This window comes from Littorina saxatilis, linkage group LG1, assembly GCF_037325665.1.
Source record: "Littorina saxatilis isolate snail1 linkage group LG1, US_GU_Lsax_2.0, whole genome shotgun sequence".
Classification (NCBI taxonomy): Eukaryota; Metazoa; Mollusca; class Gastropoda; order Littorinimorpha; family Littorinidae; genus Littorina; species Littorina saxatilis.
Window position 1 is genome coordinate 90,191,965 of NC_090245.1, and position 12,283 is coordinate 90,204,247.

Below are 12,283 nucleotides of genomic sequence, written 5' to 3' on the forward strand. Positions count from 1 at the left end.
TGCTTGAGGTGTAAATATTGAAGGATGAATGAAAATACATTGTGTGTGGGCGGATGCATGCTAGTGGATAAAAACGCCCCACAATGATGTGCTTGGCAACCATTAAATCTGTGGAAACTAATAGGCTTGACTTCTATGTCTCTTGACATTTCTCATCAGTTTTAATTTTAGAATCCCAGCCTCGATGCAAATCAACCTATGTTCATGTTTAAGCCTTAAACTTAATATTTTCTTTATCAAATAACCAAAGAGAAGAAAGCGCTCTATATACATACGACATGTGTAATGGAGTAAGCGAGAGTTATACGGAACCTTTCTCCTGGCACCTGACAGAATAACAAGCATTGAAATGAACAAGCGACGTTCATTCTCAAAACTTTTGAGAAATTTGAGTCAAGGCTAGCTTTTCTTGTCATTGTATTATTATTGTAATATGCGTTCTAATGAGATCAAAATCCGAGACTATGTTTCTGTCAAGGCTAGCTTTTCCTGTTATTTTAATGTTTTCTTCTCTTTTTTTTAGCTGACCAAAGTAGCGGAGTGTCCCATTGCCGAGCGTTCGTTGGAAACGACCTACCGGACGGCGAAGCGAAAGTGTCAGCCGTGGCGATCTGTTGCAATAGTAGTTCATCGTAGTGATTTCAGACTGTGTACAATCCATTTTGTTGCAACAAATGTGTTTGTTCACTTTGTCATGAAACACGGTGTAACAGGCAGTTTCTTGAAAACGAAAAAGAAAGGCCGGTGACATATAAGGTAATGGGTCTTGCATGGCTTCACCATACTTTGTCTTGCAAATTGTAACGTTACATGGTTGTTCAATTGTGCAAGTCACTATTTGTCTTTCCTGCATTTTTTTTTTTTAAATGATAAGGATAATCAGTGAAAAAATGTACGACATGCGTTGTTGTTGTTTTTTCTAACCCCCCAGTAATAAAAGAAAATCTTGTTGGTTCACGATTCTATTTAAAGTTTAGAAACTTGGGCTAGGGTATAGCCTCTGATGGCCCTCGCACATTGTGGAAGTGTGATTGGCTTCTGTTGTCTGTCAAGGTCACATCGGTGCCATATAGCAGTTGAAAATGAAAAAAAGAAAACCGGTGCATATTTCTCCGACTTAACAGTTTGATTTCTTGTAATTAGTGATTGCAGATGTGCCCGTCAAACTCTGCACAACTATAACCTTACATTCAGGGGCGGGGATGTAGCTCAGTCGGTAGCGCGCTGGATTTGTATCCAGTTGGCCGCTGTCAGCGTGAGTTCGTCCCCACGTTCGGCGAGAGATTTATTTCTCAGAGTCAACTTTGTGTGCAGACTCTCCTCGGTGTCCGAACACCCCCGTGTGTACACGCAAGCACAAGACCAAGTGCGCACGAAAAAGATCCTGTAATCCATGTCAGAGTTCGGTGGGTTATAGAAACACGAAAATACCCAGCATGCTTCCTCCGAAAACGGCGTATGGCTGCCTAAATGGCGGGGGAAAAAAACGGTCATACACGTAAAATTCCACTCGTGCAAAAAACACGAGTGTACGTGGGAGTTTCAGCCCACGAACGCAGAAGAAGAATAACCTTACATTAACCCCTTTTATTATAAAAATTTGGTTGATCTTCATTAAAATGTCAATGTCTTTTCTATGACAAAAACAATGCCATACAACAGTGCCTTTCATTGGAGGCCGTATTCTACCACCCGCAAAGGGGAGTCGATTGAGCATTTGCTCTTCTAGATTCTATAGGATTTTCTGCAATAGACCTGTGGTACATTTGTAATTAATACATGAACACTATCTCTCTCTCTCTCTCTCTCTCTCTCTCTCTCTCTCTCTCTCTCTCTCTCTCTCTCTCTCTCTCTCTCTCTCTCTCTCTCTCTCTCTCTCTCTCTCTCTCTCTCTCTCTCTCTCTCTCGGCTATATGTGCCTTAATATATGTCTAATATTATTAGTAAGGCTTCAAACGACAGAAGAGCCGGTTCGTTAATAATCCAATTCTCTCCCTCTCTCTCTCTCTCTCTCTCTCTCTCTCTCTCTCTCTCTCTCTCTCTCTCTCTCTCTCTCTCTCTCTCTCTCTCTCTCTCTCTCTTTGTAAAAAAGCAATATTCTTGCTTATCTATTACCCTCGATAATAAAGATTTTGTCTTGTCTTGTCTTCTCTCTCTCTCTCTCTCTCTCTCTCTCTCTCTCTCTCTCTCTCTCTCTCTCTCTCTCTCTCTCTCTCTCTCTCTCTCTCTCTCTCTCTCTTTCGTGCATATTTTGCTCATCATCAGATTGATACAGGCCTACAGAAATTACTGATTGACCAATCATAAACTACTGTCGACGTTTAACTAATATTTCGGCTGAAGTTTGGGACAAGAAACATTTTCAGTCTGCAGTCGCATATTACAGACCGTGTTTGTTTGATTTCTCTGTTTTCTAATTTATCTTTGAGGATAAGTAAAGATCTTAAACATTGACATGGATTTATTTTGGTGAGCATGTAACATCGTTTCGATGGCTGTTAATAAACTGGTACGTCATTTAGTCTCACAAAAAGAGTCTTTGTGTGTGTGTGTGTGTGTGTGTGTGTGTGTGTGTGTGTGTGTGTGTGTGTGTGTGTGTGTGTGTGTGTGCGTACCTGTGTGTGTGTGTGTGTGTGCCTCTGTGTGTGTGTGTGTGTGTTATATATATATATATATATATATATATATAGAGATAGAGAGAGAGAGAGAGAGAGAGACATCTTTCATTATCACACAGGCACACGATCAACACAGTATCGTCAATCGAACATAATCCAAGGGAGAAAACCCCCATTTCCAAGCCTAATCTTATTTACCGCTTCTCTCCCTTCCCAACACAAAATTCTCATCGATCCCAACTGAAAGCAGTAAAGCTGGCGGAGTGCGTGGTGCGTGTGTGTTGTACTCTTCAGCGCACATCTGCCCAACCCTGCAGTCTCCTGTCTAACATCGATTATTCCACTGCGACATCGAGGCTAAACACAAAATGGCTGACAAAACACACCAGTTCGGCTTGCTGCATTGGATTATGCTCAGCATATCTGCAAAATGTGTTCGCGTGTGAACTGCATGACGTCCAAGAATCAAAGGTAAGGTGCCAGTAGCTTTGACGATGTTATGGCTTACTTGTATGGTACGTCATAAAATGTCGGTGGTTTATTAATGAGTGTAATTATGTTCTTACGAGATCTCCGTTCTGAGTTACTTGACCAGTATCAAGAGAGTGATTCATGATTTTTTTAAAAATTATATTACCGGTGACTGTTACCTTCAATGAAATACCCACAAGAGTTGAACAGAAAGGCTGTAGTACTGAAAAGACAGCAGATAAAATGTGTTTTCACACAGCCAGACATCGAGTTATAACAGCAAAATTTGACCTCAGTGTGATGAAAATAACTGCTACTATTCATTTCGGCTAGAGGCTTACAATCAAGCCAAAGATCTTTTTTTTTAAATTGAAAACATTTTCTGAGTGTAATAACTAAAACCAAAAGCGCACAAATGGTATAGGGCCTATTGATTAATCTGCGTGTGCTATAACAGATGGCAAAATTTGAGAATGTACCAAATGTAGAACACAAACCTTATGCATATCAAGGCTATAGATAGAGTTCTTAGTCCACTTTCTTGTGTGTTGTTGTTTAAGAATGTAACAAATGTAGAACACAAACCTTATGCATGTCTAGGCTAGATAGAGTTTAGTCCACTTTCGTGTGGGTTTTTTCTCACTGCATATGATGGCAGTCAGTAGCCTACATATCATGGGGGCTCATTAAGTAATTTTCCGAGCGCTTGGCTCCTGAAAGGCCAGGCAGAAATTAAGCTGTAATGAACTGATTTGATGTTTTTATGTGATGTTTTTGTACGCGAGCCAAAAGAAAAATTTCTGTTTGTTGCACTCAGATAATAAAGTTTTATTGAATTGAATTGAATTGAATTGAATTGAATGTTTTCACTATGGAGTCTTACTCCTTACTCACAAAAGGTCTAATAACTATTCTGATTGTAAACCATTCCTAGTTCGCACATTACAATCGTTTGCTCAGTTTTGAGAGAGAGAGAGAGAGAGAGAGAGAGAGAGAGAGAGAGAGAGAGAGAGAGAGAGAGAGAGAGAGAGAGAGAGAGAGAGAGAGAGAGAGAGACAGACCTTGACCAAATTTTGCTGTGGCAAACGCGAGAGCCAGACCATAAAATAAAAGAAAAACGCCTTCAATTAACCACACATAACGAGCGCATCTCCGATCAACATCCACGACCCAATCAACCAGCGAAATAATTCAATGCCAGGCCGACCACATCCATCGCCATTCACAACACTGTTTCTCGCATTATTGATCGGTGTTTCGGCACGTGCAACCTTGAACGCGTCAGCACTTGTGCGACGTGCTTTCACTGTGGTCGAGACCCAGAGAGTTCGTTCGTGATCGATTCCACTGTTTCCAGCAAACTGCCCGATATACTGGACAGAAACGAACCGCTCCGTATGATAAACGATGTTAGGTCACCGGAGTATTAACTGTAGACTTGGCGTGTGTGTGTGTAAGGCGGGATGGAGGGGGGGGGGGGGGGAAGGGGAGGAGGGGGAGGAGGAGGTGTGTGTGTGTATGTGTGTGTGTGATTATGTGTGTGTGTGTGTGTGTGTGTGCTGTCTCTGTCTCTCTCTGTCTCTCTCTGTCTCTCTCTTAATCAGTGGAATTTTCGGTGTCAATCCTTTCTGAAGCGGGCGTTTTTCTTTCAATAACCTTCACATTGTGGTAGCGTTTTCATTCAATTTGACGCACTGATGCATAAAAGGATTTTCCTAGAATGCAAGCTGCACATGTTCAAGGTCAAAGTCACTAAAAACAGTTTGAATACTTTGTTCCATAATCTTGTTTTGCATTGTCAGTAACTTTAGAACAAAGTTCGGGGTTACGAATGTCAGCGCTAAAACCTTTAACATTAGGCGAATTCATCACTGTCACAAAACGAACCTTTTTTTCTCTCACCAAAAATGTGATCTATAATTACGTCACCAGTGACATGTGTAATGGGCTGGCTAGTTCAGAAATGACCGCGAAATGAGACCATTATTTCTCATATTCACTGAGACTCGGCATGTAACCTCTACATTCACATACTTTCGAAGTTTATTTGCCACGCATCCAAAAATTACTACTGCCCCTCTAAGCAGGATGTTGTCGATCCTAGATATGCGTGCGTAAAAAGGCTCAACGGTGGGCTTTAGTGTGTAGACCGCCAGATGTGATTGACTTGCGTTGTAAATTGGCTAAGTACTCCATCCAGTGGTTAAGGGCAAAATACATCTGCGCAGTCGCCACTACACTACATGCTTCAATAGGGATTATGACGAGTACTTGGCCTGTTTTCTTTGCACACAACGTGTAGCGGGCTGGGACCAAAAAAAGAATTACCTCTATAATCTGCCGTGCGTGTGCTGTCCTGCTGAAGTTACATAGGTGAACGCCGGGCCTTAGGAAACCTTTGTGATGCTTGTATTATATGCAACGAGAAATGAATTTATTCTCTGTTCTTTTATCGTTTCTTAATACGTAGAAAAGACAGGGGGGGTCGGGTGCTCATAGAGCTAGCTTGTAGTTGGAGTTGTGGATTTTCAGTAGCTGTTGAACACACATGCTCTTTCTACATTTGAACAGTTTTGAACACTTCGTTTGTGACATTGTACATAGTTATACTAGCAAAATAGGGACACATAATAAACACATGGTGTTCACAAATGTTCATTTCAGTGAACACTTTTCAACATTATGCGTACTACTTTTGCCAGTAGCACTAAGTACTATGTCACAAAGTGTTCAAAATTTGTTATAGAAATGTGTTCAAAAGTGGAACATTTCTGTTTAAAGTGTGTGTGTGTGTGTGTGTGTGTGTGTGTGTGTGTGTGTGTGTGTGTGTGTGTGTGTGTGTGAGTGTGTGTGTGTGTGTGTGTGTGTGAGTGTGTGTGTGTGTGTGTGTGTGTGTGTGTGTGTGTGAGTGTGTGTGTGTGTGTGTGTGTGTGTGTGTGTGTGTGTGTAAGATAGAAGGGGGCTCAAATAGCAGATGTATGGGTGGATGAACCTGCGATTTTGAATAAGGAAATGCCCCGAAGGGTAAACAGAATGTATCTATACACCGAATCTGTTGAGCAATCTCGGTAGTGATGGTAAATGTTATTTGTCCACAGCAAGATGACACATATGAAGCTTCGGTGACGCCGCACGAGTACCTCCCTGAGACAGAAAAGACGCCTCGACCACCAAAGGCGTGAAGTCAACAGCAGAGTTAACCTCCTGATAACAAAGTCAAGATGACAGCCTGTTTCAACTGTAGTTGTGTACTCTGACTTCTGTGCGTATGGAATCGAATCTCGCATTAGAAACGTCAGACCTGACAAACGGAAGGACTTTATTTTAATCTTCATTCTCCATCTTTATTGGAGAAACTTGTTGCCTTTTATATATAGCGTATACACACACACACACACACACACACACACACACACTCACACACACACAAGAAGCTTTAAAAAAAACCATGTGTAGCTTCTTCTAATATTTAAGACATTCCACCTTATTCCATTTGAGTGACTTAGAAGCGTGACTCCGCAGCAGCCCGGATATCTTTGCGAAGACTCCCCAAAGACATTAAATATACAACATCCACAAATTTCAAAGATGGAGATGCCTATAACGCGAGCCAAGGCCTACCAGAAGCGGAACCGAACCACACACTCGTGGTACGGGGACTGGAGCTCAGGCAACGACGTCATGTCACGCAGCTGTCCCGCTGGCAACACGCTGGAGGACCACATGCATAGAGCACGTGCAACCATGGCCTCCTCCTCCTTCCGCCGTCCCAGAGCCATCGACTCCACTGACTCTACTGTCCCCAAAGTCATCAGGTCCAAGAGTTCTGTGCGAGGTGAGTGTATTCACGGTGTATGCGTGAACAGTTCGGGTTCGGTGATATTCAGGCTCTGAGGGTGCAATTTTCGTAACTTTTTGTTTTACCAACACATTGTGTTTGTATTTCTTTAGCTCCCTATTATGGTCGGTATGGTCTGTGTTGGTCTGTGTCGAGATTTCTCACGAAAATGCATGAAAACATACATATTTTTTTGCCAAAACTTATCCAGTATTGCAATATTTATCTATTCTATCATCTAGCTGTCCACGTGTGGTCATACCCAAGGCATTTGAGAACTTTGGAAACCAAAACCTAACACGGAACTCTGCCTAACACAGCTACCGTTGTGAGCAATCTTGGGCAACCGTGTAAACTTGCTGGAACAATACCGCCTCGGTTCTATTTTACGCATTTAACGTCTCCCACACCGTGGTAGTTAGATTTGAGCTCTATCGGCCTTCCATTGCTGGGACAACAACAGTAACTCCTTGGTGTTACCGATCTGACAGAGCTGCATCTTTATAATTTATGCTTTGGTCATAAAACTGTCACGTGAGAACTTTTTTGATGAGAGGACACTCCAAACAAAATATATAAAAGGAATATTTTTAGTATCAGGATATCTATTCTTTACAATTCATTCTTTGATCTTAAAAGCTGTCATGCGAAATCCCTATTAGAGCGAACTTCAACAAAGGTTTCAGTTCTTAAGTTGTTCTTCAGTGTTCAAATGTAACGGAAGACAGTGCAATCTTTCCCTATCCAAAGGTGCATATTAACACCTCCACGTCTCAAGAACTCTTAGCTTAAAAGATCCCCACTAATACTCTGTCTGTCTCTGTCTCTCTTTGCCTCTCTCTCCGTCTCTCCCTCTCTTTTGTAAATGTGTCTCTTTCTATTTCTCTCGCACTAGCTGCACCCCTCCCTGCCTCTCCTCCCCCCCCCTCCCCCCTCCCTCTCTGCACAGTCCTGATTTTCACATCTCTCTTCTCTTCTTCCTCCACAGCCCAGGCCCCACCCTCTTCCACCGCATCGTCACCGGGGCCCACGACAGCGATCAAGGTGCCACAAACAGGTCGCCGCCGTCGCACACTGACTGAGGGGGACCACCTGGACCCGAATGGACCCTCCTCCGCCTACAGCTACGACGGCGGCTTCTTCGTCACCGCCAACAACGCCAACAAAGATTTCTTTGTCATCGACCCCGAATGGGTCAGCGAGGGTGAATCCGCGAGGTCACAATCCGAGGAAGGGGGGAAGGAGGGCAATAATAAGGGGGCCCCCGAGGGCAAGAATAAGGGGGGCCCCGTGGGCAGGAATAGGGGGGCCCCTCCACCCCCGAAGGTGATCACCTGGAAAAGCTATAACCGGAGCAGATCCGCCCCGCCGCCGAAGTACCGTAATCCTATCACCTGGGAGGATCGGGAGCAAGAGTGAAGGGGTTATTAAAGTGTTGACGCTTTCAGGGACGAAAGTCTAGAATGTTCGGAATCAGAAAAATAAATCTGCCTGGAGTCTAGGTAGCTCTGTGGGTGGTTTTTTTTCGAGTTTCGCTCTGTTATTTCGACATCCTGAATGGGTTGGAAATCATGAAAAGCATCACAGTTTTGTTTCTTCTTAAGATCAAGAATTCCTGATTTCTGAATGGGAACTCTCATCCCTGAGCTTTTGTGTCTATCAGTAATGACGTGGAGGTGTTTTTGAAGGGGTTCCAAACGGATGCAAAATCATTGGTTGATTGATCTCATGGGTGAAGGTAGTTGAGACTAGATGTTAATGAGTTGATCTTTTAAGAGGTTCCAACTGATGCAAAATCATTGGTTGATTGATCTCATGGGTGAAGGTAGTTGAGACTAGATGTTAATGAGTTGATCTTTTAAGAGGTTCCAACTGATGCAAAATCATTGGTTGATTGATCTCATGGGTGAAGGTAGTTGAGACTAGATGTTAATGAGTTGATCTTTTAAGAGGTTCCAACTGATGCAAATGTATTGACTTTACTGCTTTTGTCTTGTGTGCACATTCCGAGTGAGTAGTGATAGATCGACGTAGATTCGGGAAGCTCTGATGAATGCGAGAAAGGGGGTACTACCACCCCACCACCAGCATTACCACCAATAACATCACCAACAACATCAACAATGATAAAACCATATCGAGGAACAGACTGACCACCGATATTCTGGTATAAATGTAGTGTGCATGTTGAAGATGACGCAATAACCGAACACAAGAATTCAAAGGAGAACAGTTTTTCAGGATCATCTACCACGATGAAATAACTCCAGGAGGGAGACATGGTTGCGGGCAAGGGAAAGGGGGGGGGGGGGAGAGAAGGAGGTAGAAGCTATTAAGGAGCAACTGAAAGGAATTGAGGGGCTGTAGTACCTATTTTAATATGAATATGATTCCACCGTGTACTGCAGAGCTAACTGACTAAAGGTATTCAACTGCAGGGTTTCGTCTGTGTTTCTGTACCTCCAACTGTTTGGAAAGAGATCAGTCACTGTATTACCTTGGTTTGCCTGGCATGTGTATCACACCGTGTATTACAGAGCTAACTATACTATAACGTAATGCTGTGCTATTTTCGTTCATTTAATCATTTTATGACCGTCGCGATATAACCTTCGTGGTTGAAAACGACGTTAAACACCAAATAAAGAAAGAATCGTTTCATGAACTCCTGTTACTCTCACCTTTTGAGTCACAGCTGTTGCATGTTATCATAGACGGGCGCAGTGGCGTGGTGGTAAGACGTCGGCCTCCTAATCGGGAGGTCGTGAGTTCGAATCCCGGTCGCTGCCGCCTGGTGGGTTAAGAGTGGAGATTGTTCCGATCTCCCAGGTCAACTTATGTGCAGACCTGCTAGTGACTTAACCCACTTCGTGTGTACACGCAAGCACAAGACCAAGTGCGCACAGAAAAGATCCTGTAATCCATGTCAGAGTTCGGTTGGTTATAGAAACACGAACATATCCAGCAATCGGCGTATGCTGCCTGAATGGTGGGTTAAAAACGGTCATACACGTACAAATCCACTCGTGCTAAAAACATGAGTGAACGTGGGAGTCTAAGCCCATGAACGAAGAAGAAGAAGAAGAAGAAGAAGCATGTTATCGTAATTGTACACGCATGACTTTAGTTACATAGAAACAACCCATTTGTATGGTTTTTGCTTTTATTTTATTTTTTAAAGAATAAAGCGCGTGTGACTGTGTTAACATGACGTCTTACGCAGTATAATGTTGTACTGTACCAATTGTGAGATAAGGGGGAGGTTATGAAAGTGATGATTATGACTGTCTGTGTCACTGCTTTGGCATTTCGAATTTCCGTAAGATCTTGTATGCTTTTCAACACCCCTGTGTACAAACCGTTGTTTTTGTTGTTGTTGTACATGTCTCTACTCTCTATGTGAGGACACAATAATAATACATGTATTATGCAAATTGCTTTATGTTGAAGTTGCCATCTTTTAGAGAAGCTATTTCCTGTATTTTACGATGGCATTTTGTGGGTACTTTTGACGCAACAGTGTTCATATACAGCCAGTACAAATGCTTGCTTAAGATGTACGGTTTTGGATTTTTGTAGTAGGCTATAGTGCCGACTTTGGCTGAAAGCTCTCTCGTTTGTGAGCACGTTGATTGTTACAGAATTATTTATAACTTGTGTGTCTGGAGAAAAAAAAGAAACAATTCCTGTAACACACACTTCAAAACGTAACAACCGTGCACGGTGCATTTCCCCCGGCTTGTTGAGACCCGTTTTTGTGCTTGGTGTATGGCGCGTTGCCGGTGTAACACGAGAAAATTACTCCCACGAGATTTTTACTCCGGAGTAAAAATTTGGTACGAAAATGTTACTCCCTTTAGGAAAAAAGTACTCCCCCATTACACGAGAAAATTACTCCCCGCGACAGGTGAGTTCCGAGTAAACATATGGTACAAAAATGTTACTCCCCTGACGAATAAATAACGAATAAATTACTTCACCCTAACACGAGCAATTTAACTTCCCATGCCAGGTGTACGAAATGTGTACTCCCTTGTCCCCTGTTAGTCTTGGTGGTGGAAGGGGTGGAGGGAGGGTAGCGCGACATTCGTTTGCGCGAGATCACATATTGGCATATTAACCCTTCGCCCGCATCCCATTTTCGCGTACGAGATTTTTACTGGAAGTTAAAAAAAAATGGGGAGAAAAAAATTTCGCGGAGGGAGTAATTTTTTCGTGTCTATGGGAGTTCTTTTCTCGTTCGAAAGGTGTACTCGGAGTAAGAATTTCGTACGAAATTTTTACTCTGGAGTAAATTTTTCGTGGAATAAAAATTTCGTGTTACACCGGTTTATGTTTATGTGCAGTGCCTTTATGATAGAACTCGCCAATTTATACTGACTACGGGGTCTCCAAAACCTCAAGTTACTACTGATTTCGCAGTGCGTTACCAGTGATCACAAAATTGTTTCTTCCGAAGATGGATAACGCTGCCAATACAACGGCTTTGGAGCGATTGAAAACGGTCGTGCACGTAGGCTTCAAACTTTCCCATTTAGATTTAACAATCACCTTATATCTGTATCAAGGGTCTCACAAACGTTATTGACAAACGACAGTGACATATCTGACGTCATAAGCACAAAAAAAAGTTGGAGACGACGTCATGATGCAAAGCTTGACATCACGTAAAACATTGGGTCATTTCTCCCAGGAACTGTACCCTTGGGTGGATTGCGAAGAAGAGAGAATTGCCTGCCACATAATATCTGTAGTGACACAAACTTAGGTGTAAATCTAACTGATATGACAAATTATGCTTTTGTGAAGCTCTCACGTAACTTCTAAAAGTCCTCCTGGATTTGGGACCCGGCCTGTAAAATTATAATCGGGGGCAAAATTACAACGGTACCCTGGTGATAATAGAAAAGTCACAACTCTTTCTTATTGCAATCTTACAAGGAATGCTGCCACAGGGTGAACAGACTTTGAAACAGGGTCCTTCATTGAAACGTGGTGCTACCGACTGAACACCGTTCCAGTAAAGAACTCGCTTTGTCAAACACCATTTTGCGCTTTTTTTGGGGGGAAAACGAAATAACGCTGCGCTGTTCATGTTGGTGCTTCAAAATGCAATGAAGCATTCAGCATGCCTTGCTTTACATTTCAGGAACAATGACTCATAGTCTTGAAAGGTTTCGCTTGTTATCATCATTTAAGATACAGTTTGTCATGGCAATAATAGAGAGTCGTGTATTATTTTTGCTTTCTTTGCTGTTGGACTAAACCTTCCATGAATTTGTGCAATGAATTGCTTCAATCGACGTGAAAATGTAAGATAAAGAAACCTATCTACATAGTTCGTGTTCTGCACCAC

The 12,283-nt window shown here is 42.5% G+C and overlaps 2 protein-coding genes across 9 annotated transcripts in view; both read left to right on the forward strand.

The window, feature by feature from the left end:
* The window catches only part of LOC138983662 (uncharacterized), a 55,650-nt gene extending 53,129 nt beyond the window's left edge, over window positions 1–2,521 (forward strand). For all 8 annotated transcript variants that reach the window (XM_070356973.1, XM_070356945.1, XM_070357001.1 and 5 more), the window contains one exon: window positions 524–2,521. In XM_070356973.1, coding sequence (XP_070213074.1) covers window positions 524–636 — 113 coding nt within the window. In that variant the 3' untranslated portion in view covers window positions 637–2,521. The remainder of the gene's footprint in view (window positions 1–523) is intronic.
* Window positions 2,522–2,935: 414 nt separating this feature from the next.
* LOC138983777 (uncharacterized) lies at window positions 2,936–9,225 on the forward strand. Its single transcript, XM_070357103.1, has 3 exons — window positions 2,936–3,089; window positions 6,188–6,924; window positions 7,916–9,225. Exons 2-3 carry the CDS (start codon window positions 6,678–6,680, stop codon window positions 8,344–8,346), a joined length of 678 nt encoding a protein of 225 aa, XP_070213204.1. The 5' UTR covers window positions 2,936–3,089; window positions 6,188–6,677; the 3' UTR covers window positions 8,347–9,225.
* Window positions 9,226–12,283: the final 3,058 nt, after the last annotated feature.